Genomic DNA, 27,578 nt, shown 5'->3' with positions numbered 1-27,578 from the left:
CAGCTTGAAGCCTACAGATCACTATTATGTAGCCTTCCAAAGTCAGACATGTCATACACATCTCTGCTGATGACATTTCATTCACCAAATTCATTTCCCATTGCATTTGACTTGTGAACACCTATCCTGAGCCTGGCTCAGCCTCAAGTTTGTGGCAGATGGATTCTCCTTTTTTTTTTTTTTTTTATTAGGCAATAAGGCTGAAATGTGTGGAGACCACTTTATATCCTTTCTGATCTTAATTTCAAATGTAGTAACATGCAACTATTTTTCCACCAGTTACCTGATTTTCTTCCCCACATGCCTCAGACTTCATTGTAAATACTTTGTCCTGCAAAAAATTCTTGCTTTAAGAAAGAATACAGAGACTACTAACGCTTTTTTCTGTGAAATGCATTAATTGAATTTTAATTTTTAAATTTCCAGGTTTTTTTTTAACTCCCAAGAAACTTTTTGTATGGTACAGAAACTATACTAATGGATAAATAATTAACAAGCCAGTTATCAAGAATTAAAATAATAAAGTGCTGAACGAATAATTTAATAAAGTAATACATTGAGGTTCTTTTTTCCTGTATATGCAGAGTGACTTCTAGCTTATTCCTTACGTTGATGAAAAATCATATTTGCTCCACGTTCTCTGAACAGCTTGAAGAGGTTTATTCTATATTTGATCCCACCTGGATACCCTGGGGTAAAAAGCTCACAAAGTTTTAAGAAAATGCATATTTGCCACTAGTTGTGGGGAAAGATCAGGCCAAAGGACACATATTGCCTTCCCATCGAAACTCATTCTCCACACGGCTCGGCAGCATCCTGAGGTCTTTCTTCAATGTTACTTAGAAGGAAGGACACCATTACGTTTTTCTCCATCATTTCCCAGGAGCTGCTACCCTTTCAGTTACCTGTGTTATCCACTGGATGTCCACTGATCTGCATGGCAGTTTTTTCCCCATTTTAGGGAATTCTGAATGCAAAAGCAGCTATTGATAACTTCTTTTTAAGTCAGAATTAGCTGTAGTCACGCATCTCAACCTAACCCACTCTGTAAACCTCTCCCTAGCCACCTCTAGTCACATTAGAAACTCAGCTTGGTCTCTGCACTTTATGAAGCATTTGAGGACACAGTCCACAGCCTTATCCCAGTGACAGTACCTGTTCCTCCTCTGCAAAAATCCCTTTTTGTCCTCCCTGATGCTGCCAGAGCAAGCAGGACACCAGCAGCAGGAGTTCTGGCTCACTAGCTTTTGGTAGAGTTATCTCTTGGCATCCACCTGGGAAATGGGTGTTTGTCATTACACTGTAGTGCTTTCACTCCATGGTAGCCTCCGAATTTTCTGTCCTCCACCCACTTTCTAATGATTGTCAAATTGTCCACTTGCTTCTTTGGTGCTTCACCGCACTCCTCCACTTTTTCTGCCAGGGCTTCAGAAGTTGTAGCACACATCATCTCTCAGTTTGGTGATCTTTTGCACGACTGTATGAATTTTAACCTGCATCTTTTTCTTAATCTGTGTGTTTAACTTTCCATACCCTGTTTCAAGGTCTCATTTTGCTCTGCTGTAGCAGTAGGTTGTGTCTGTCAGGTCTGAAACAACTGCAGCTCTGCTCTATTCTTGACAGTATTCTGATGTTTGAAAAAAAAAAAAAAAAAAAAAAAGGTGATTTAGGGATTTTCAGCATCAGTTTCAAACAACTTTTTTGCCAGATGCTGCCAAATACTTCTCTCTGCATCTTCCCAGGACATCTAGCATCCCAGAGCACTCACTTTTTGCTCCTGGTAATTCTAAATCATGTTTTCAAGATCAGTAACAGCCCAGTCTGAAACAGGCTGCAAATAGCGAAGTGTTTATCCCCTTCAGACCATCAACTCTTCAACCTCCTTCAATCTCAGTACTTCTGCAGTACTGACTTCTGGTTTTCTCTTTAACTCATACTTTGTCACTGTAGGTCCCTGCTACTTTTGGTCAGTTATGGTTACTTTGCATTGCACATGCTTTCCTTTCAGAAAATATTTCTTGTATTTTCCAGCACAGGGAGCACAGTGGTCCAGTTTTTGCCTTTGCTCCTTCTTTCATGATTCACCATTTCCTCTCACTTGCTACAGCTGCTTTCAGATTTATTGATCCTTGCACCCAAGCGGTCTCTTTACTGAATTGCCCAGTGACCTGTGAAGTCTCCCCCAACAAAGGGCTTCCAGCTGCTTGCAAATGTTGTAAAGAGGCACTAGCATAAAGCACCTGAGAATTTAGTGTTGTTTGGAAGAGAAACACCTGTCTCAAATAAGCAGACAAATTGAGACTTCCAGTCTCTAGTCTTGCACTTTCTAATAGCTTCAAATGTTTTGTGTGTTTTCTTTGTCTTGAAACAGCCCTCAGCTCTTCTGACTGTAAACTTTGCATCCAGCAAACCATGTTGAGTTGGTTACTAAAAGCTGATGTAAAGGATTCTCCTTACATTAAACTTAAATATTGCCACAGCACTTAAGAAAGGATCGTGCATGAATGTTGTCAACAGACTCTGAACTTTATGGCAGAAAAAAGATAACAAGCAAAAAGTTGACAGCAACAGCAGGCAGTATACCCACCTAAGCTATGAAGGGTGTATGAAAGACTCGCTGTCTACATATAAAAGAAAATAGATCCACAATTCAAAGAAAAATCTGGTAAAAATAATCCCTATCCACTGGATTGAAACAGACTACTTCTTTGTACTGGTCTAATAGCATTTCGTCTGTCTGGAAATTTAATCCAGTTGTGCTCTGTGTGTGTACAAATATGGTGTTTTATTCATTTGAAATGACTAAGCAGAATTTGGCCTCCATAAACCTTAATACTAGCAATTACTCATCAAAAACATGACAATTATTGGACTTAAATATGACTTGAAATAGGATCAATAATTTCAGATTTACATACTGCAGGGGAAGCTTGCTGGACTGCAAGGCACAATTTCCTCTTTACATGACAAGTGTAACAAATTGCATTTGTCAGTCCATGAGGTCCTCATTTTTCATGGAGCTTTGAGACACCATTTTATGGCCAGGCAGGATCACGCTGAACCTTTGCTGTATTCCTGCATATTTAAGATCAGCTTGTGGGCTGTGTTTCCCAGAAGGTCAATAAAGTAAACTCAAACCAAGGCAGTGGGTAGTAAACCAGGCTAACACACCTCAATTCTGACATGGCCCGAGGCCAGGTAGTACAGTCTGGGAGGCTAGAAGGACTTAGTAACACTGGACACATCTCTTTTCCAAAGAAAAGTAACTCAGCACCATCTAGATTTACTGAGGCTTGGACAGTGCTCGTGTTGTTAATGATTTCTGGTCACACCCCAGTGATATCAGCCCCAGGGACCGTGTTTGAAGGGGAAATTCATTCTCTTCCAGTGTCAGCTGCTGGAGGCTGCATCTTCCCTGAGTTCCCATCACGTTTCTCCTTTTCTTCTAATCTCTCCCCAGTCATGAGCTCTTCCAGTTTTGCTGAAGCTCTGCCGATTCGGAGTAGCAAGGCAGATGGAGGAATGTCTCCCTGGGGAAAAAAGCCTGCTCCCAAACTGGAAACAGAGATAATTTTCAGATGTCCTGCTTTTTCCCACAGGATGGAGGGGCATCCCTTCTGCCCCTTTCCCCTCCCTCCGAGAATATATATATTTTTTTCTTGATCAGCAAATATGCATTAATAAATAAATATAATCAGTTGAATCCTTGTCCTGTCTGAATCTTTTTGCAAAATGCAAAATGATGCTTCTGAGGGAGTGAAATCGGTGACAATCTTGTATTTCAACTGAGAATATTCTAAATGTTAATTCTCCTACAATTTTATTTGAGTTGGGTTTTTTGTGTATAAGAAGAAATAAAACATCCTTGAGATTCAGGAAGAAATATAGCCTCACATGGGGACTTTTTTCTTTTTTTCAAATAGCTTTTCCATGGAAGCTGAGTACCCCAGCTACCAATTAGAACAGTGTTAAAATTCAGCAGTACCTGAATTACTGAATTTTTACCCTGCTACACACGGCAATAGATGTCATTCTTTCTTTCTTCTTTTTTTTTTTTTTTTTTTTTCCCCCATTTAGGCAATTCTCTTGTTTCCCCTGTTCCTCCACCTCCCCATTCTCAGGAAAATTGTGCTCATAAACGAACATCCCAAAGAGTCTAACGTAAGTCTCTGTGCGGAGTGGTCCTCAAAACTAGAGATTCCTCCCCCACAAAAAATTACAGCCGAGGTTTCTTTTTTCACCCAACTCAAAACCACAAGCATGAGGAAATACAGGTAAGCCAGCACCACTCCTCCATCTAACATGTCTCCTTACAAGCCATCTGGAAGATATTTAAAAGACCTAGCCAGTCTCATTCTGCAAAGCAATTTTTTTTTCTCACCGGTCTCAGACTTGTTTTCTGTGCAGTCTAAGTCTGTATCAGTCTTTGTCTATGGATCAAGCTGGATTTGCTAAAAAAAAAAAAATCTCCCTATGGCCCCACCTCAGCCTACCAAGCCACTTTGGCTTTCTCAGGGTTTGGAGGAAAAAGTCTGGGTGCCAGTAATGACGGGGACAGAGGCAGCTACCGAGCTTCAGTGCGGCTTCAGCACAAGAAATATCCATTACCCAAACCCGGATTCAGAGGAAAACAGATTTGACTTGCCGGGCTGGAGGGTGACGAACCCGTTGCTTCAGCACTTGAGCCCTCTCCTGGCTGCTGGGTGTTGGCAGGAAAAGCCGTTTCTCCACTTAACACTGGGGTTAGGCAGGGCAGCCGGACACGAGACCCTGGGCTGTGTTTGGTGGCAAGGGGCTGGAAGGAGAGCGCCTGGTAGACCGTAAGGGTTTGTGAAAAGAGTTAGGACTCTCAAAAAGGAGCATATTTGATGTCAGAGCTGCAGACAGGTGGGAAATCCTTGCTGCTGCTGACACTTTACAGAGTAGAAATGTGTTTTTAAGAGGGCATATATCTTTAGTTACATATAAATATATAGATCATATATATATATATTTAAAAGCATGTATGACACTTTCTAAAAGAAAGACAAATGTTTCCTCTTCTTTCTCTTCTACTTGGCCTGGGTGACGCAAGCAGCCTGTTGGAACTGTTTCCCTTCCCCCTCCCCCAAATTCGAGCATCCGTTTATCTTAATTTCCCTTTTTTTCACGTCGCCGGTGAACAGCAGGCACGCATGCCCTGTGGGGGCTAAGGAGGCTCCGGGCAGCTCCCCGCGTCGCTACGTCCATCTCGGGGGGCCTTGGGGGGTGCAGGGCCCCTGCTGCGTTTCGGGGCCACCCTGATGGCGTGTGACATGCACAGGGGGCCAGGGAGAGGTTGTGACGTCCCCGAACAGCCCATGGCCCCCCAGCAGCCCTCCCCACACCTGTGGCTCGACTCCTCTCCTCCCGCGGGTGAGCAAGGAATGGTGCTGTTGCTGTGTTTTAAGAACGGCAGTTCTTCACAAACAGGCAGACTGCCGTGTTTCCCAGTCTCAGCGCCACAAAATCGAACTTGTCACTTGTTGCCTGAGCCCTCCAGCTGCATAAGCCTTGGGCAGGGCTGTAATCGAAGGTAACTGTATGAAAACATCACTGTCCAGCTCCGTGCTCAACTCCTCTTCAGCACCAAATTCATAGCCATATCCTTGTTCTGTTTTGTATTAAGAAAATATCCTCAAGCTGCAGAAGGATTTTTGAATAAATGTCAACAGTGGGTATTTCCAATCAGCAGGGGACAAAACAAAATTGCATCTTACCTGTGATGCTCCCTTTCTTGGGTGCAAAGTTGCAATGCAGCATTCAGTTTTTACCAGCAAGCATCTCCATGCACTGGCTGCTCAACGCGTCTGGCCGTCTGGCACAGAAGCTCCCAAGCGCTGCAACTTTTCATCTTTAGGTGCTGGAAATATCCCAAATAGACCAGCCCTCTCCCCCGCAAAATCTCCCTGTGGGGGTCAGGCATGCACAGAGCAGCACACTGGGGGAAATATTCCCCTATTTACAGGTTTGTTCCAACTCCCCAAGTGACAGAGCAAGGGATGAAGTAGCAGGAAATTGTTCTCCAACTCAACTATTACAACAGAACTAGAAATCAGATTTCCAAATAGGGCAGTTCAGAAATACCGGAGGGTCTTTGTCTAAAAACGTAGAAACAGAGCTTAGTGAAGTGAAAGCATTTCTCTAAAATTGAAGTCAGACTTTTAAACCATTTGACAAAACTATGTCAAGCAAACAGTGACCCCAGGAGCTGAAAATGTTGAAGGAAAAGGTTTTGGCAGTCCTAGTGAGGTGGATCTGGGGACATTTACAGAAAAAAAATCCCCAGATTTTTGAAGAGCAGATACCACCATATAACTTCTATAGAAAGCCTGATATTTTTGGAAAACTCTGTTGCTGATGGTTCAGATAGGCTCTGTTTTGCACGCTGCAGGGCAGACTGCAATCTCGTTTAAGATCATGGGAAATCAGGGGGACAATTATTGCCGAACACAGCCGCTGTCTTTTCACAAAGCAATGACCCACCGCAACACACACCCCTGGCCTTGGCAGCACTTCCGCTGCACTGCTTTTCGCCTCTTGCCCGTACATGCTGCTAATAAGCACAAATCTGAATAAGAGGGAAATCTGCAGTGCTCATTTCCCAAACACTGGTGATCTCTTCATTACATTCATCAACGCATAGCACAGCCCAAATCCAAACACCCCAACAAATAAGTCTGGACTTGAACTATATGTATGGCTAAACCTCGGTTCTGTAATGGGTTTGCCTGAACCACAGGTTGAAATGTTCCCCGCTTCGCTTTCTGAGGCTGGATCATTTCGTGCCCATCCCATGGGGACACACATCCAAGTCTCAGTGCTTTTGTTCCCTGCCAGATTAGTCTTCAGCACTGGCACATGCAGAATTTGGAGACCACCTAAATATGCCCTCCTTCAAGGCGGAGGAGAGCCGCGGGTGGCGCGCACGGGGCAGCTCAGCACCCTGCCAGTGCAGCCCTGCACACTGAGCAAGGGGGAAGGAAAAAAAAATACAGGCTCAAAAATCCCGAACCCCCTCCGTGGCCCAATGCTTATTTTACAGATCAGGAGCAGGACTAAATGTCATGCAGTGCTGACAGCACAATAAATTGCTGCTATTGCATTTCTGTCCTTTAAAACTTGTCCACAAATATCCCATTAAAATGCACTAAAGACTTGACAGCTGACAGAGCGGGCGATGGAGGCTGCAGGAAGAGACTCCCGCACTTTTTTCCCATCATCTCGTGACCCTGAATCCAACCAAGCTCTGATATGACCAGAAGTCATGACCATCAGCTGCTCGTGGCAAGGTTGTGTGAGAAGAGGTGGTCATGGAGGGCTGGCACCGAGCGCCCCGCTGTCCTGGGCAGCTTCCACCGAGAGTACTGCCGAATAATTTAAATCACAGGGATTTAAAACTCTGGTTTTCACTAGGTATTAAAAGCAAGCCAAAATAGCTTAATTTAAATAGCAGGCTTTGATCTCGAGTTGAATACGTACTCTGCACTTTTTTTTAAACCAAAATTGAACTGCATCAGTGAAGAACCACTGGTGACAATATAAATAACCTTTGTGCAAAACTCGCTTTTTACTTTTCCTTACTTTTTACTATTCAGGAGGGTATAACACAAGGATGTACATGCTCATATAACTTCAAATATATGCATTGATATCCCCACTGTTAGCTTTTTTTAATCTTGTAAAAGAACAAATGACATTTCTTATTTTCTTAATTATTATTTCACTTGTGATTTGCTTGGGATGACAGATGTATATCTCTATTTTACAAGGGCAGTAATATAAAACTATACCACATGTACCAAACACAGGAGAGAAATAGTAAATTTATCTAAAAATGTTCTGTATTTAAAAACAGTTTATTACAAAGGACTTATAAGCTGGGATAGGTATACTTGAGCCTGAAATTTTTTGAATTGATAGACAGCTCCTCATACGTAGTTTGTGAGCATAGGCCAAAGGAACCAAGCAAATATTTCTACTTTTTAAACCCCCAGTTGCTTTTTCTATTATTACTTAGGTATTCTTTGGAAGGAACTACACTGAAATAAATACAATAAAAAGAATGATACATTCTATGAGTCTTCAAAAGAAGTCATGGCTATCAAAAGCTATTTTATCACTTCAGCAGACTCTGGCCCCAGTCATTTAGTTAAGAGATTCACATAGTTTCAGAACTTTACTCTATTTTAAACTCTGATGGCAACTATGTACTGCTTTATTTTTTGTTTTTATTACATTATTTTAATAGAATATAGTAACATTAGACATTGATATAAATTATTATAATTTCAAATGCAATTTTAATTAGATTTAATTTTTAAGTAAGCATACTTAAATCAGATAAAAGTTAAAAACTGATTTAACTCTAACTGTTTTTTATCTACCATCCCTGAAATACAAAGATCGAGCTGGCTTGGAAAAATCAACTTTCTCATTTGGTGGTGCTCAATCCTGGGAAAGCATCTTTCAATCTTCTGGATGCAGCTTTTTCTTATATTTTGTTTCATTAAATCAGATACATATATTCTGCTGTTAATGGTAAAAAGGCTGGCCTGTGAAATTCATGCTCTATCAGACTTGGAGTGATTTAAGAAAAAGAAGAAGAACAAACTCTGTTCTGAATTAGGTAAAGCACAGATTTTATTTTGGATTTTACAGACCTCAGTCACTACCCAGCAGGATTCAAATACACGGTCTGTTTCCACAAAACTGGTCAGAAATTCTGCTTTCTTCCAGGCTGGGTAAAAAATAGATTCTGGAAGCTCAGCAAAGGTGCCACAAAATGGGATTTTTCTCCTGCCAAGTCTGCTCCAGACTTTGCCAGGCCGGCAGCTCCTTGCCAGGCTCTGTGCAGCAGCAAGCTGAAGCCCTTGCTTCTATTTCTGTACCTGCACACGTCTGCGGATGCTCTCAACGTCTTCCTTGAAGAGCCACGACTCCTTGATGTTCACGGGAGCAATTTTGTTCCATCTTCAATCAACAGGTGCCCAGCTGGCCTCACTTTGTTCCCTGGAAATGGAGTATTTTCCTTGTGCTCTGATGGATTAGCAGTATAGTTTCCCTGAGAGGGTCTTAAGTGGAATTCAGATAGACAAGTACCAATTGCCTAACACTTTAATAGACTCTCTAAAAAAAGTTTTGCACTTTGTTCAAAGCGAGTGAGATTTAGTAGCTTTTATACGGTTGCACTTTGTACTCTTTTGTATGGGTATGAATTACTACCTAAGGCTTCAGATAGGAAGACTGTTTGCTTTAGTCTGAATGAACTGAACAGTCAAAAAGAAAATAGCTGCAAGACATCATTTAAAAGAAATTTGTTCCCTGACATGAATGGCTAAAAGCAGACAGGCAGATTAAGCTGTGATTATTTAATGCATTAAGAATCGGCAGGATACGTTCCCAGGATATTCTGAGACATTGACAGATCTTGTTTGTGTCCTGAATTTCCAAAAGATCAGAGCTGCATCGATAGCAAGACATTAACTGCCAGTAGTAACTACTTGACTATGATTTACTGCAGATTTCTGCCTAATAAACAAGCCTTGACGTATTCAGTGACCAGACCATTGTGAGTGACATCTTATTTTAAGTTGTTGCAAAATGAGTATCGATGCACAAAAAATCCTTTCAGCTACATATGCAAAGGTTACATCAACCTTGTAGAGCATTTTATTGATGTTACTAAGAGTAGAGCTAAAACTTTCCCTACAGTTTCTTCATTAGAATGACTTAGTTTTAACCATTTTATCTTTTTCCCATGTATCTGTGTTGTAATAGCTCCTCACCCTTCATAACAACCATTCACTGCTTTGCACTGGGGGTGGCAGCCTGAATCTGTATAAAATGCACATGAAGACAGGCAAGAGGTCTGCACATCATGCACAGAAAAGAATCAGGCTCTTATCCAGTACTTTGCAGTACTTGCAGTGCTCCCTTGCAGTACAACTGATCAAGTTCTAGTTTAAATTCTGCTTGCAAAACCAGGTGCTTACCCAAAGGCCTTGTTAGAGAAAGCATGAGGCTTGCCTCTGGCACAGTGGCATCCCCTCAAGACTTCTGTAGCCATTCAAACCAGCTGTTTCTTCCTTCAAAGGATGACTTTAACAAAGCCATCAGGAAGAGAAGGCACAAATGCTACTGTTTAAAGTGTTATAAGCAGAACTGACAGTGACCAGCCCAATCCTGTATTTAGTCCAGAGCTTCACCACACATGGAAGTTTCCAAATTCTCCATGCCAGGCTTTGCAAACTCTGAAGACAAGCAGCTACAACTACGATCACCTGGTGGAAACTTAGCAGAAAAAGAGGGCATGATGCCCATGTAAAACCAGACTGTGTTTCTCTGATAAAATTCAAAAGACAACAAGGTATATCTGAGGAAGGTGTGCATGCAGGAAGGGATGAAGAGCTGGGAACCATTGTCTGTCAGGCTCCTGTTGGTGACTGATGCCAACCATCTCAATGGACACTTGCCCTCCTCAAAATCACCTCTGGCATGTCATCAAGCAGGAGACCAAGACCTTGGCATGTGGAACTGGGTCACAGAGCCTGGTCCTCTGCAATGTAAGGTTGCCTTGTAGTAGATGGATGTCTGGTACAGATGGATCCACAGCACATCCTCTGTGCATGCCCTCGCCCACTTCACACTGCAAGAAAAGCTTCCCAAAGCCTGATTACAAACATAAAGTCAGATACAATGACAGCTCCTGAGAAAGAGTTGATGAGTTACCAGACAAGGTTACCAGAAGAAACGCGTGCCAAATCACACTCTAAGACTCCACTGCTAAGGCACATGCTCTGCCACCGGCAGATCTGAGCTTCTGAGAGTGTAGTACCTCTGAGTGGATTTGCAAACAGCAAAACCAAGAAAACCTGTTTGATTTACCCTGTCCTTCCTGGATACAAAAGACATGACCTTGGAAGATAATAAAAAATGGGTTTTCATGTGAGACACATGCTGCCTTCCCATGTTTTTTTCAAACTGCAAGGACTGCAGAGAAATAGACTGTGTAGAAGCACTTACCTGACCTGATCATATCAGGGCAGTCAGGGGTTGTAGCCCATGTTCTGCTGTGCGCCAGGGAAAAAGGTGGGGATATCCACAGAGCACGGGGCTCCAGTGGCAAGTTCTCTGAAGCAGAATGGAAAAAATCCTAGGTGCACTACTTGACCTATAGGAAATCCATTATTTTCCACTGAAAAACACTCCCATGCAAAGAGCTTTTTTATGAGTGAAATCAAGGACATGCTGAAATGACTCATGAGTGTGTAACCTGGCTACAGCTGACAATAAGATGACTGTGGATTGACAGGCAGGGATGACAAGCTAGAAGACAAGCTCCCAATGAAATCAATCTGAAAAGCAAAAACAAAGAAAGATCTAATGGCTGTTAATTTAACATAAAAAATTTATAACAGCACATGAAAGTGCTCAGGTGTGCAATTCATGACCTGCATGTAATAAAACAGATATGAGCAACAGTCACATGTGCACACAGAGGTGAAGGAACAATAGCAAGACACAGCATTACAAGAGAAGCAAATGTACAGGCACAGCAGGTTTGCAGCAGAGATGGATTGCATCATGCAAAGCAAAAAGCATGCCCAGCAAGGGGGAAGATGTACAGGGAAAACTATAAACAAACCCATTCTGCATATAGACTAGCAGAAGGGATCAGGGCATAGAGTGTAGAAACAGTGACAGAGATGGTTTGGGGTTGTATGTTTTTTACTATAGGACAAAATAAGATAATGACAGCAATAAAGCATTTGTAACTCACCATCTTAACAGGTCCTGAAGAAATCTCCATAATATTCAAAATTCAGACACAAATAAGACTTTTTCAGAGTAAAAGAAAAAGTCCAAACATTAACACTGTCTATATGAATGACACTAGGATGTTAAACGTTTACCATCTACAAAAATGCTGTATTAAAATGCAGGTACTGTCAATGATAGGAAAATGTCAGAATCTAGGCCTTTTTTATAATAAACATGTTTTCACATCAGTACTAGAAAGAAAATTCTTAAGACTATGAACTTGAAAAGAAACCCATTGGCAGTGGAGTTCATAAAACAAAAGCTCACATTGGAGGACATTGAGAAAAGCTGTCCTGATTCGTTTAAAATCTTACTGAGCTTTGCAAACACATGTTTTCTACCACTACTGCTAATAATAAGGACCAGAATAAAGGAGGGTCTTCAACTTACAGTACAATTATGTATTTTTGAAAAGGCAGAGGAACCATTGGCATGGACTAGGTTGAAAAGAATAACACAGGTGTAATTTGCATACACACACATATATATGTATACACACACATATACACACAGCTCCTTAAGAACTATGAAAAATAAGGATACTACAGCCTAAGACATCAGCTATAAGTCCTTGCAGTAAATACATTCACTGAACAAATAACTCAAGCCAGATACTGGCAGATTAGAAAAGATGGAGAAACAAGTTAGACACTTTCACAATTCCACGCTTTCCCTTAGAGACCTGATCAACTTGGCATGAGATGTGAAACATAAAACAAAGCACTTCCCAGATCAGTGGAAGAGACTGTATTTGAATTACATAAGAGAAAGAAAAGAATAGTTCACTCACTCTGTTTCCTACTAATGCAGAACTATCCCTACTGTATCAATTTATGCTTCTAGCTTGTTTTAGATATCCTAAGTGATAGATTATTCAAAGGGACATTCTTCCTGGCACTGAGCTCTAGCTCAACTTTCCGCTAATATTCAACCTAACATTTAAAAATTATTTTTAATTATCTATCACTTGAATAACACCTATGCATGAAGGATTCAGCAAATTAGTTATTCGTTATGTTGAGGTAATCTAACCCTTTTAGTAACAAGTTTCTGGGTTCTTTATAAGTTTACCTTTATCACAGAAAAGCAGTGACTCACTGGTGATCAGACAGGAGGGTATGATTGCACTGGGTACATTAGAGAGTAATGTTATTAGGCAAATTATGACATTAACAGCAGTGACAAAGTTAGCTCCACTGAGCATGATTTAGGATGGCATTTTAGAGAAGTTTTTTGAAGCAGTAACCATGTGATGGACTAAATAAATCATTCTTATTAGACCAGGATACATTATTGTTGTAACATCTAGCGTGTGTATCTGCAGGCTATTATTTGAAGCTTCTGATGACTGTATTTTTGTCTTAAAGTATTGTTTTGAAGTTTCCTTCCTTATTTATCTGTATGGAGCTTGGACCAAGTAAAGTGTGTTTATTGTCAAGCCATGAAGGTGCAGAGCTCTGCTAGCAGTAGCACAGGGAGGCTCTCACAGCTCTGCAGGCATCACTGGGCAGCAGCCATGGGCCTCCCTGAGCCGTATGTTTCTGTTCAATGGTGAGAAGGAAGCTGTTGATGTTATCCAGCTCAGGCCAGCCGGAAAGCCAAAGCTCCAATCTGGAAGCTGTGACACAAGTCTGGGTTCCCTTTGCTGCCCAACAGATAAGTGTAAATAGGAGAAAGATACTATTGATGGTGGCAATCTCATGGGGCAGGCCAGGAGCCAGACAGGCACCTAGAGCTGTGCCACGGGTATGTCCACATGGCCTAACAAGTTAGCATGGTGCTCCCCACAGGCCAGCTAGCTCTGCGGCGGTGCAGGGCACATCTCTCTGGATGAAGTCACACCACTGTCTTGCCCTCACCTAGGTGAGACCTCGCCTGGAGCTAGGTCAGGGATTTTTTATAGCACCACGATGTGCTGCATAACATCTCCTAGCTCCCCATTACAAGGGTTGGTTCTTCCAAGTTAGGGCTGAAACTTGCACTGATAATACCTGTGCTGCACCCCTCATGCGAACCCAAGCTCTCAAAGGTCTCTCAGTAGAGTCCTGCAACATCATTTAATCCCTATATAACACCAGCCTCTACAGATACCAGCTTATGGCAATTAAAGATAACCAAATATCATGCTTCCCTTGTCAAAAGTCTTGGGTTATTATTTTGCTGTATATCCTAGGCTTCCCAGTATTATGCTTTATTAATATTGTGCAGAACATACCATGTACCTCGGGGAGCAGTAAATGCTGCCACCTGAACCACATCAGCACACAGCTCTGAGAGTTTCATGGCAGATGCTGCCGTGGAGCTGGAGGTCCAGTTGGATTTGCTGTTGGTGGATCACTCATCAGCATCCCGCAAGAGGCCTGAGGCACTGGACCACACTGCTAAAGTGAAGGGATCAAACATCATGAGTAAGAGCTGAAAATAACTGTACATGTCAATTTTTACAACTCTGGAGACCCTTGAGGCCTGCTGGAGGACCTGTAACCCATGAAACACTTTCTGTAAGTCAGCACTGCAGTTGTACTCCGATGCCGTACACACTATTCACTTTAAAATAGACAGCTTTGACTTACTCAGACCACTCAAAAATAGATTCAGATCTCTCTAATCTCTTTGCACTCTACTTTTATGCAGCTGATACAATACGTGCAGCTTTCAATAACACGTATATAACAAAATATAGTAAATACTTCAAGTGTGTTACTCTTTAATTATTCTCCCTCCCCATCACCCAAACTTGGCCTTGGCCTGCAACCCTAACAGGACATGCTCCCAGTTACCTCTTTTTTTACCTCTGGCTGCCCTGAGGCTTTTCTCTTTTCTTCTGGGTTAAAGAGAAGTCCAGGGCAGTAGGCAGTGAGGAAGCTGAATTCATAGTGCAGCACTAGACCTCCCTTTCTACAACCGACCCTCAAAACCCAGGGTCACTTCTTGTGCTTCCACCCCCTGAAAAGGCCTTTAGATCAAACCACTTCATCTAGGTTTCGGCCAGCACGTTGTTCAGGCCAAAGCTGTTAAAGTTAATGACTCCACATACCTCATCTGCCAGAGATAAGCTTCAGCCTGTGTCAGCAAAGTGAGCATCTCTCTTTCACATAGGAGCATTTTGCAATACAGCACTTTCCATAACATCTCCAAAGCACCAAGCAGAATTAATAAAATGTACTTCAGTGGACTTCTTCCTATAGTGTCCCACTGGAACAGGGAGATTTTTAGTGTGAGAAGCAGAAAAGCAGATACTTACAAAGCACGTGATAGACCAACCTGTGCATGTCACACCTTATACTTACTTTTTCATGCTTCTACATTTCCAAAAACTGATGGGGTTCAGACTACATCAACCACCACCTGAAAAACTCTTCTGACAGTATTTCTATTATGATCAAGCTGTTTAATAAATGACAAGGAAACCTGTTGCAATATCTGTTGCAGATTCTATTTAGTAGATTCAGAAAGGTCACTAAAACATACCACTTTTGAATGGGAAACTGGATGTGCACAGCTGCAATTCAAATTTGCCTGAACTCATGGCCTGAGTCAGACTGAAACCAGAAGGGCAGGAATTCTGTGGGAGGGATCACAAATTGAGATAAGGTCACAACCTGTGAGACACTTGTATTCAAAACTTTAAAACAGGAGGGGGAGACAGCAGAGGGTTTTCAAATAGGATCACAGCTTGCAGCCACTGGCGGGATTTCACAGGGCTTGAGGAGTAAAAAGGGGAAAAAGAACTGGTGGGGATAGAGGCTCTTCAAGCAGAGACAACGGGAATTACTAATGAGGACACAGGGAACTAAAAGGAACAATTAAGAGCTCCAATACTTTTATTGGCGAGTTTGACATCTGGTTGAACAATATGCACATTTTAAGCTTGACATCCAGTAGCTCCTGTGTACAAACCAACATGATACGTCAGCAAATTCCCATTGCTGAAGAAAAAGCAATGTGGACACTCCAGGCTCTGAAGGGCAGAGCAGACAGCAGTACACAAGCGGGTTAGCTGGGATGGAGGGATGTTAGTGTGGATGGACGGAAGTTAGTGTGGATGGATGAAAGAGTGCTGGCCACCCAGTGTTACGCATCTGCCTTGGCTGGCTCAGCTGAACCAGCAGATTTCCCCAGGCTCCCTCTATAGAGACAGGCCTCTACAGAGGGCGATTCACCACACAACATTACACTCCTGCTCCCTAGGCCCTAGGGGAATATATACCTCTCACCACCAGCTACTGCACCAGCCAAGGGAGACCCAGTGGCTAATTTTGCAGCCTCTAGCTGGGGAGTGGGAGGTCTCCCTTCCCTTTGCCCTCCCTCTTCAACGACCTGTTTGCATTAGCATGCATACAAGTGGTATTCACCCTGTAGTCACAGCACAGGAGTTTGTCAAGAAGCAGGAGATTTTGTGTGCTGCCATACATAGGAGATACACATACACAGCAGATTTTAATTTCATTTTGATCTGAGATAGACTTTTGCATACACAAATCTCCTGTTTGCAACTCATGTGGATTTCAATCCATTCAAGTCAATAGGAGGCTTTCCACTGATTTTAACAAGATAGAGTAGATTTAAACAAATGTTGTAGGCAAAATCCATTCGCATAGCAAGCTCAAGTTGCTCCTAAAATCTGATTGATTTGGGAAAAAACACCCCACCTTTCCTTCCCTGTCCCAAACACTAACTGCACTGCATCCAATTTCTCAATGAACATGATTAACCTAAAGGAAGGAACTTTTATATCAGTATTGACTGGTTGTAATAATATATATCTTTACAATATACATGCTTCCTTATTAAAAATTTGCCTAAATGATAACATAGTAAAGAGATGCTGCCTTCTGTGTTTGAAGTGCAACAACTGCACACACTAAAGTTCGTTGCTATATGAACACAGACAGATGCTGTAATTAGAAAGTAAAAGGCAAAAGGAGGAATCGTTAATAGTTTTGTGCACTGCTTAGGCTTCTCCTAAAACTGAAATGCTTCTTCAGGGAAGTGGTGTCTTCATATGTAACCTTGGGACTACTATAAAATGCCAAACATCCATCCCACAGGTATGACACTCCATGACTGCACGGCTACATTTGCAAATTGCTCCAGCTCCTAAGGTTCGAGTCTATTTTTATCATTATTTCTACTGAATTTCAGTGTTTCCAGGAGTGTATTATTTCTCATTTTTTAAGTATGTATATTATTTTTAGGAGTGATCCGTTCACATGCTGAATCAGATGCAGAACACAAATGAAGGACAATTACACCCTGCTTTCAGTGCGAGAAAAGAAAAATATTTAGGTCCATCACAATGAAATATAGTGGAAAGCAGGCAGATGATGCATTAGTTTAATGTACTGTACTAATCTCTGATTGCTGGAAAAAATGGATTTCTATGTTGGCACAGAGTACCAGAGAAACTGAGTCAGTGAACTCAAGATGGTGTCTACTAAGAGACAAGATATTTCTTCTATTCGGGGTTGATACCAGTGTAGATTCTGTCTGAAGCTAGCTGATTTCCAATATAAAAAACAAAGGCACAAATACTAATTGGAGCGAACACCCAGGATAGTTCAGGGCATCTAGAAGGATAGGTCAGGACTGTGATGGCACAAGTTCTGCAGATCAAGTAGACTGGATAAATACTAATAAAGCAACTCTGTGTTTCATTCTAGATAATGCTATATGTCTCTCATTTTCAGACATATCTAAAAAGAGGAGGAAAAAAACTGGAAGGGAAATCGTGTCTAATATTTGCTGTACTCCAGGTTTTGCTCTTAGGGACATTTCCAACTGTATTTATTGGGAGCAACCATATGAAAAGTTGCTGCTGCTAGCTTCCTATATGCCTGGCAGGGCAGAGCAGGGCAACGTGTTGTCTAGTTCTGGCGCACATCAAAAGGCATTGGGTATGACCCAGGCTCTCCCGCCCACCCAGAGAGCCTAGGAGTCACAACTAGTCAAAGAGGAGGTAATTTAACAGAAATAGCAACTGTGTGATGAGCTGTAGCCCTACACCTTTCATGATGCCACATCCCTTCTTCCCTACGAGCGGCCTCAGGAACATATTTTCTCCGGCCGTTCACAGTGCTTTTGGATCTCCTCTGCGAGGTCGAGACACCGCAAAATTCTCCATTTCTCAGCAGCCAGCTCCTCCCTGGATACCTGGCCCAGCAGTTTTTTGGCAAAGAGGTTCTGATCCTGCATGAAAAGGCCCACAGCAGACCTCGGGGCTTGAGGGAAGTCCTCCAGGCAACCACTTGTGAAACAGAAGTTGATTTTCTTTTCACGTCTCATCCCTGGTCCTCTTTCTTCAATCCAAGTCAGAGGTCTAATGTGGAGGAGCAGAGAAACAAAAGAGCATTTATGTAGAAATGAAACAAACAGTTCTAGTTCTGTTCCTCAGCATTTACAGAAAACGTCCTAATAAATGTTCCATTTTTAACTTTCAGTCATTGCGTGTTTAGATAACACGTTCTGACCACTGTGCCTTATTACCCCACACAAGGTAACAGTCTTAACTCCACCACTCCTTCATGCCATGACTTTCAGCACACTACCTGATGATGAGCTGCAGCAGTAGCCACCACCTCTAGACCATGTGCTGGTGCCGCTGGCTACTGCACTGGCCCAGCTCCCCAACCCCTGTGCTTTCCTCCACACCTTCATGGAGAGAAGCACCATGGGACAGTGCTGCGTTGCTGCCGGGGTCTTAGCAAACCCCACATCATGGCCCAACACAGCAAACATTTGCAAAATGATCCTCAGCACCAGCCACAGACAACCCCTCTCCTCCTGCTCTTCTTTCAGCTGCCTAAATTGTACCATTAACTTTCTGCAGCCCATTCATCAGCACTCATTACTATTTCTGTTTAGAAGATGCAGACTATTTTTCTTCCTTGGTTATTGATAGCCCTTCCACAGTCCTTTATGGCCCACTTTAGTCTGCCACTCACAAATTACGAGGGCATTGATAGCATGAGAGAATAAATTCTGTCTCCAAGTACAGCCCGCTAAATCTTCAAGATCATTAGCTCTGGAAAGAAAGTCCTTGTCGGTCTAAGCTGAATGCACTCTGCAGAGCTCTCAGCTTCACGACTCTGCACCTCTTTCCCACTTAGGAGCCAGCTTCTATATGCACACTGCAATATCAATTATTCTTTGCTCACCCGTACTGCCATGCATACAACCTACAAAGTAAGCTTGGCCCAGATGGACCTGACTGAACAGAATTAAGCTACTGAAAAAAGCACCCACATCACAGCCTGGAAAAAATCAGATGGAAAATCCACACAGGACTATTAAATGTAAGGACACCACATCTGTTTCAGGAAGTCCCAAGGATACATGCCACTGCCAGCTAGAAGGCTGTATGAAGAACATTAGCACTCAGGGCTTCCCATGGTCTCATTCTCTTCCGTCCATGTTGCCTGCTGTCGACCATAGCTAGAGGCAGGACACTGAGCTAGCTGTGTTTTTCTCTCACTCATCACAGCTGTTTTTATATCCTTACAACAGCAAATAACCACAGAGGTTCCAGGCCACTGTTGCTGGGGGCTGCTTTGTCTCAGGTAAGTGTAAAGAAACTGCAGGTGGTCATAAGCAAACATCTTCCGCCATGTAATAGCAGGGAGTCTGAGACGTGACATGGTCCAAAATGGGCAATGTCAATATAGGCTCACCTCCCCAGAGTGATCTAGAGCAGATGCACATCAATGACGGGACTCAAGCTTATGCCTTCTTCTGCTCTAGCTTGGGAGAGCCACTGAGCCAAAAGCACAACCAGGTAGAGCAGGCAGAATTTAATCAAAGTGATTAAAATGACTGATTTAGATCCATTAGCAGAAAATTTTGATTTCACTCATAGATTTATCTTCTTCTGCAATTGGATTTTTAGTCATTTAACCAAAGCAAGGTTGATTCTATTTGATTAGTAACCAAAACAGGTTAATTCACAATTAATTACCACTTCTACAGTAAAATCGGTCCCTTTCTTGTTGTAAAGATATGCTGCAACTGTGCACATTACTTAAGCGATTATGTAGCTTAAGAAACAAGCTTGCATTTTATGTCAGAAATGTGTGAAGGGCTGCTATTTTTTAATAATTACCCATTTTCACTAAGGATTTGTATCAAAGTGTTATCTGGCTATGGATGTATTTATAAGTATTAGCAATGTTATTTAGAAGCAACAAACCCAGAATTTTTGGCAGATAAATAAAGCCACATTAATTATGCTGGACAGTTAAAGGAAAAAAAAAGTTTAACCAAACATGTGTTCCACTTTTATACTGACTTTTTACAAAGGAAGCACTATCTGCAGTAAAAAAAAACCTCACTGACTTTTTACGGTCACTGCACCTTTCCAGATATTAGACTAGCAGAGCTCTTGTAGCTAAATTTTATTCATAGTCTGGGGGAGAGTTTCTGCTTTTCTGATTCCCAGTTTCCTCAGATGATCAGGGGCCCTAGTGGTTGGACTGTACTAGCTGAATAAATCAAAATGAAGAACACACTCTCTTCATACTTGTAGAAGAGATTAAGCTGGTTTCATGCCTGAAAGCACTCTGGGTCCACTCAGATCAGTATTTTATGCAACAGCTTCTGCAGAAAGTACACACTACATGATTTTTTTGATATTCAGCTTCAAGTTATTTCATTAGACTTTTGCAAGCTTAGATCTTGATAAAGCATCATTTCAAACATTTATCATCAGAATATGTATTCAGAAAATGTATTCAATTTCTTTCAAACATCTCCCTTTTTATGCTTTGAAAATATCAATAATTTTTATTTACCATGCATCTGACAAGGACTACCTTACCTTAGAGGAGAACTAGACCTTATCCCTAGCTAACACCAAAATAGAGGTTGCACAAAGCACTGTCCCTCCAGCTTGCACTAAAAATTCCTTTTTGACATTTACTGAATCCAGGATCTGCAACACTGGGATAGGAACTGCAGTCCCAAACCAGCCGTACTGTCATTAGAGGTTTGTCTTTTTCCAGGCTTGCTCCATGTTATATCACAGAGAGGCTGTCAGCTCAACTGTCTTGGAAACACAACAGAGACAGAGGTCATCTCTCGGATAGCTGGGCTTTAGAAGTTAACACACACCTCCAAAATTCACCCGGAGACACAGCAGCAGCCAGTGTGGGTATGCAGGAGTGATGGACTACAGCCTTTGCACAAATCCCTGCTTAGCAAGCAGAACGCAGGCTGCTGCATTCTGCACCTGCTGCATTCAACGGGGCAGCAAATAGGCTGAATTCACCTGATTTCTCAAGGTTAGTGTGGTCATGCCTTTCCAAGAAGGATGGGACAACTCTCAGGAAAGGTGCAGACTTTTCCCAAGCTGCAGCAAAATATAGGCTGGGCAAATCCGAGCTGGGACAACACTGCCATTACTGCTGGGCCATAGCTTCGCTTGATTGAGAGGGGGGCCAAATTCTCTCCTGTTGTCACTCCGCTGACGTCAATGGAGGAAGGTCAGCAGGAAATCTGGCCCAGCAACCAAACAGCACACTAGAATGCTATGTAACTTGCCAGCCATGTAAATTATCCTAGAGGCATAAAACAGGCCATCACTGAAGACATTAAAATGCTAATGATGTCAAAACACTGACCGATACAAATAGTTAGCAGTGGGCTAAGAAAAGCAGGCCTCTGTTAGCTGTGTAGACCAGGAAATATATATATATTTCAGAAATTGTTCTGCATCTAACAAATACCATCCATAGCAGCTGAGGACTAGCTAAGAGACAGCACAGCCAGGGAAATGTTGAGCCACCCGCTAGTTCCACCTGCCGGAATTAATTCAAACCTCACTCGATATAGTTCGTTACAGCTACTTGCATTATCGGCAAATTGCTAAGAGCATGCATGTTTTATTTAGAGAGGGAGGAAGATTTAAAGGGCAGAGGCTTGACAAGCTGCATCGGGCTTTGTAGGAGCTGGCTGATAAATGCTTCAGCTAGACCCTCAGTGAAACTAACACTTCAAATGAGCCCTGATATTTCACTCCCCAAATATCTAGTTCTCCAGGTTATTGGTTTTTTAACTCAGCACTTATCTGAAGTTCTTAAATAAGTCATTAGTCGTGTGCTTTATTTTTTAAGTGTTTGATTCTAGCCATATATATGTGCAACAAAAAAAGAGAATTTATTACAAAGAAAGATAGGCCAGAATATGTTTCCATGGTGTACTCCTTCCCCATGCTCTCCCTAGTCTTCTCGTGTGCCTCTTCTCATATGCCTGTGAGTCTCCAAGGCAGAGAGAACAATATGGAGAAAGAAGGATATCAGAGCAAAAGGAAAAAAACATAAATTTTTCTATCCTCATTCCTACCTTCTAGAAAACATATAAATCTTGGGTAATTTCTCTATACCTTTTAGTATCAGACAACTCTTGTGCTGCAGCTCCAGCATGCAGCAGACTGTGGTTATAGGTGACTTCATAGGTGACTATAGGTGACTATCTGAAAGGACATGACCTGCATGTGGATGACCCACAATGATCAAAACAGAGACTTTCCAGCAAAACACACCACCAGACTTAGGACCAAGCTGAGTATTCATGACACAGTATGGAACACCAGCTGATGAATTACCTCATGCTCATAAAGTACTTAAAAATAAATTACTTTATAGCAAGGCTATTGTTATCATGTAGTAAAAGGTAGATTAACCTCATTACTATAGAATGCATAATCAGAAGAGTTTTACACAAGAAAGTCGTAGTGTAATGGTTGGACAATTGGACAGGTAATCCTGACTGTTGGATTCTGAATCTTGCAGCACGAGACTGGTGCAACAAAAACAAAAAGACAAGAAATGAGAACTAGACTAATGCCCTACTCAGGAAAATCCAAGGACACTTCAGGGCTTCAGACTTAAGCATTAGTCAAAAGCGAATTCCTCACCTTGGCCCTTCATTATACTTAGTTCGGTTCATTATACTTCTGTGCAAAATGTGTCATTCCCTCCTCACCTTCCACTGAGAGTACTACATGATACTAGTACAAGCATTATAGTGCCAAAAAGCTAACTATTATGAATAGTGCATATCTTTTCAAACAGTCACATATTTTCAACCATTAAAGAAAGGTTACTTTTTGACACACAACATAGAATGTCTGAAGATAAACAAAAACCATCCTGCCTCTGAACAATTTTTCTGAGTGTGAGAGGGGTCTTTCATACTTGGACTTGGTAAAATGCATTACAGACCCATTCCTATATGCTGGCATTGGAAAAGAACTTTTTAAACTGTAAATGGACATTGCTCTTTTTACTGTGAGTACCACAGAAAACACTTCCAGGTCTGTTTCTCTTGTACTACTGAATTTACACTGTCATGCCAGCATTCATCCATTCTATTTTCATGTGAGGAGGAGAAGATGCAGAATACCTGCAGAAGACACCAGAGCAGCCTGGCTGTTACTCACTTCTTGTTTGCAGTCTGAAAATGAACTGTCATTCTGGAATAATTCTTCTCCTTCTGCTCTTCTCGGGTGGCTGAGGTAACAGTGAGGTCTCCAAAAAGGTCAACCAGCCAAGTCAGTCGGGCAATTCCACTGAAAGCTGGGAATCCTGATTGCTTTTCATCAAGGACACTACCTGGTGCAACAGCAACACAACGACTTGAGAAATGGGAAAGAGAATATTGCCCTGCATAGGAAAGGCTGAAGAAATTTCAGAGGTGCGGGCTTGGCCATCAGGGTGTAGAGAGGCCGTCAGTGGAAATCTCACCATTTGGGAACTCAAAAACATGGTCAAACATGAAATGGATCAGCTGGTGGACTATTACAGCAAAGGCAGCACAAACTACAGACACAACAAACCCTTCAGGATGTGTTGAGGACAGAAGTGTGTACGTGGCTTCACAAGGAAATGGAGTAGGGAGAAAAAAATAGCTCAGCAATCTCTCCAACTCTTCCAGGACCAGAACACCAGTGGAAAAGCCTGAAGACCCCCACTGGAAACTGGGACACTTCCTCAGAACTTGTATTCCTCTCTATGAATGAGGGGCATTGGTCACTACCATCACAGCATAGGAGAGATGAGGAAGCACTCTCTCCCCCATTGAACAAGGTACACACTTACATTCTTCATCAGAAGTAGCAGAAAGAGATTAACAAAGCAATGGCCAGTTGTTGAGGTAAAAGTGTTTTTCAGACAGTTCTGTAATTTCATGGAAACATCCAGAACAGACATGTATATCTCTAGCCTGTTTATAGACACACTCTCATCTAAAATGAATGAATAAAGCCTAGAAGGGCTGACATCTCTACTGAGCAGGCAGACAAATCCAAGCAAACTTAGGTCTCCCCATAGCTACTGACCTGTGAAATGTAATGTTCCCTTCACGAGGTCTTTCCCAGCCACCTCCTTTTTCAGCTGCTTGTACTCTTCGGTCAGCAGTTCAATGTGCTCCACATGGAGGACTTTATCTGTTGGTAAGAAAAACAAAAATCAGGCCAGATTAAATAAGAGCTTTCTGCATGAATCAAAGAGTAGTGAAAGCTTCAACAGTCACCAGTGGGAGATCACTTAAAAACATCCTCATTCATGACTGGCAAAATGATGTCAGGGGAAAAATCAAACTCAGGCCCAGTGCTGAGCCACTAGTTTGGGTTCATGATTCTCAGGAGGCAACAAAGAGTCTATAATAACAGTAACCACTGTGATTAAGCAAAACTCTTCAATGAAACCAAACACCTAACTAAAGCTGAAGCTTTAGTCTTCAAAGTAAAACAAGGGTGAATTCTTGGCCTCCTTCCCCTCATACTTCTCTGTTCTACACTCTTCCTCCCAGGGTATTAGGAAAGCAGATTAAGAAGTTAAAAAACAGTACAATGCTTAGACTCAGATTGTAACAATATGTTCAGGAGCACCTCCCTCCATTGCAATTAATTGGGCTATTTTGCAATAGAGGCTATCGAATCCTCATCTGAATCTGGCCCTCATTCAATACATGCTTTTCTGGAAGGTGTCCAAGAGAGTCAATTTAGGCTGCTGACAGTAACTGCTGCTGCTTTGAGAGAAGAGGCATAAATTCTGCTTAACGGGAAGCCATTTGGCTAGGAACAAGTCAGTAATTGGTGTTGGTACAGAGAAATAGCAAAGTAGGAAATTCTATACCTCCGGTGTTTTAGCACAAAGTCACAATGGAAATTATTAAAAAGCAGTGGTATAAATAGTGCAACTTGTCCAAATGCTTTGTAGTCTCCTCCTGTCTAGCACTGTTCCTTTTTTTACAGCCCCATACAACCCCACTGATTGGCCTCAACTGAATTTGCCAGCCTCTGACCCTTAGTACTGCAGGGATGGACCACATGCTTTCCAGAAATAAAGAGATTTTGCTTAGAGACAAGTTTTCTTTCAGACAGGGAGGCCTTACTGGTCCACAATAGCAGGAACAACTGTGCATGACAAGCCTATGTCACAAACACTGGAAGCTAAGGGTGCTGCTTCCAGTTTTATTTTCAGTGCGTAAAAAGGCAGGGAGGTACACAAGTCCAACAGCTACATTCATTAAGTGCTTTACTATCACTATGACAGATTCCTTCTCTTTAGCTGCACTCTTAGTGCCCGAAACTTTGAAATCAGAGCTCCTGTGAGGGTAAACATACCTTAGTCTTAGCTTCAACATTTGTGCATTTACTTCTTCATTGGCACACATCTTAAATCCTAGATTGACAGCCCTCTGAGACAGGCACACTTCCTTGTACAGCATGATTAGTCAAGCCCTGTTCCCTGTCAGATGCCTTTGGTGCTACCCAATGTTTAAGTACACCCTTGAGAATAAATGCCATTACCTTTTCGCTCAGCCATCTCCCAGAGGTCATGGGCTGCTTTAGCAGACAAAGCCATGGGGTACTCAACTAGGACATGTTTCCCAGCTTCTAAAAACGTTCTGAAAGCAATACAATATCAATCTTTAAAAAGTGTATTATCACGATCATTCCTGTCCATTGTGCTAACTGCTTCTCACTCCTGCAGTCAGCCTCATATGGAGAAATGCACAATACGGAGTAACAGAAATAAAAGGCATCTTTCCTAGCAAGATGGTGTGGTGGCTACATCACATGTTTAAGCACCAGGAGAGCTGGGTTATATTTCTCCCTTTTCCATAGACCTTACCCACCTGCAGCAAGTCACTAAAATGCTGCAGTATTGAGCACTGCAATTTCTAACTTCCAGATACCCAAGGGGAAAACTGAGCCCTTCCTCTATATGATCTGCGAAGAAAGGCTCTGAATCCTGCTTTAAGCCACCTGTGCACCATGCACAGGCCTAGAGGTAGCCAACTGCAATTATAGGAGTCTGGCAGTCTCTCCTCAGGTGTTCACATCCTCTCCTTCAACAGCTTTACACAGCTTCTCTATGCTTCTAACTTACAGAAAAAACAAACAAACAAACAAAACCAAAAACAAATTAAGGGAAACAAACCCACAGAATACCTGATTGTTTCTTCATGACTTCTGTTCTCTGTGCTGATGAAGGCCACATGGATATCTTTGCTTCTTAGAGCATCTTCCAGGCTAATCTGCTTGGCCTCATTAATTTTGCCCAGATTTCTCCTGATTATTAACACAATAAACACAATAACACAATCAGAGCATAACTATTACAGTCCATTCTTCCCATTACATGCTGTGCAGCAGCACTTGAAATTGTTCCCATGGCCCACTGTCCCAGTGAGCTAAACCAGGGTAGAAAAGGAAGCTTGTGGTCTGGGAAACAGATAAGCACTTTCAGACAGCAGTGGAGTGCACAAAAGAACAAAATACATGGGTCAGTGTGTAGGTGGTGGTATCAGTATAGAAGCTGTCCAGCTGTTCAAATGTGTTTTTTTTTTTTTAAACAAGCATCATAACACAAGAACAGTTTTAAAAGTGTGACTTGAAAGGGGACAGTGCTTCTATGGGAGAGCTTCTCCCTCATGTGTTGGACTTGGCAGGCAAAAGCACCTAAGCTGTCAGGGCCACGTGCAACTACAAGCAGTGTGGAGAATCAGGAGAGGGACAAAGAGGCTCCTAGGCTCTGACGCCTCGCGATGCAACGTGCACACCATATCAGACAATGCTACAGGAAGGCTCTCTTGGCCACCTCCCTGAGCATATCACCCAACAAAAGCCCTCTGCATTAGTAAAGACTGGAGCAGACACCTTGATAGTAGTAGAATAGATGACAGAGAGGATGAGCATAGGCCACAAGCAGGACTTGAAAGCAAAGACAGGTATGTGTGGTTGGGATGTGAAGAGCAATGCGACATTTCCAACAACGAGGGAGGAAAACTGTCTCTGAAGTGTGTCTTTTGCTAGCACTATTTCTCCACAGAAGTAGTGGAAACCCTATCATTAATGTTCTTCGGTGCTAGCTGTAGCCCTGTTTGGCAGGGCAATAAAGTGGATGACCTAATGGATCCTTTCTGTCTCAAACAGCTCTGACTGCATGATTTAAATATAGCTGGAAAAAATACATTCACAGCCTGAGATCCATACATGTACCACCTAACTATTTAAAACCTTTATGCTTTGCTGTCATGCAGCAGGCAGTCTAGCAGGAATGCTCAGAGGGAGGTATGTGTGTAACATAGTCCTGCTAAACTTCCACTGCTCCAAGCTAGTGAGAGAAACAGTAACATTGCTCTCTAAAAGGCAACCTTACTGTAGGGATTATTAGGATTTTCTTTCAAAAAATCTACAGTTTCAATATCTGGCTAAAAAAAACCCCAGAATGTTA

The 27,578-nt window shown here is 42.2% G+C and overlaps 1 protein-coding gene across 4 annotated transcripts in view; it reads right to left on the bottom strand.

Moving 5' to 3' along the window:
• Nucleotides 1-15,647: 15,647 nt before the first annotated feature.
• Nucleotides 15,648-27,578, bottom strand: part of BLVRA (biliverdin reductase A) — a 30,272-nt gene continuing 18,341 nt past the window's right edge. For all 4 annotated transcript variants that reach the window (XM_026121423.2, XM_026121420.2, XM_026121421.2 and 1 more), the window contains 5 exons: nucleotides 26,294-26,413; nucleotides 25,649-25,746; nucleotides 24,173-24,280; nucleotides 23,276-23,447; nucleotides 15,648-18,160 (listed from right to left, as the gene is read on the bottom strand). In XM_026121423.2, coding sequence (XP_025977208.1) covers nucleotides 17,887-18,160; nucleotides 23,276-23,447; nucleotides 24,173-24,280; nucleotides 25,649-25,746; nucleotides 26,294-26,413 — 772 coding nt within the window. In that variant the 3' untranslated portion in view covers nucleotides 15,648-17,886. The remainder of the gene's footprint in view (nucleotides 18,161-23,275; nucleotides 23,448-24,172; nucleotides 24,281-25,648; nucleotides 25,747-26,293; nucleotides 26,414-27,578) is intronic.

Source organism: Dromaius novaehollandiae, chromosome 2 (genome assembly GCF_036370855.1).
Source record: "Dromaius novaehollandiae isolate bDroNov1 chromosome 2, bDroNov1.hap1, whole genome shotgun sequence".
NCBI lineage: Eukaryota > Metazoa > Chordata > Aves > Casuariiformes > Dromaiidae > Dromaius > Dromaius novaehollandiae.
The sequence above is the reverse complement of the archived record's forward strand: the minus strand, read 5'-3'. Positions and strand labels throughout refer to the sequence as shown.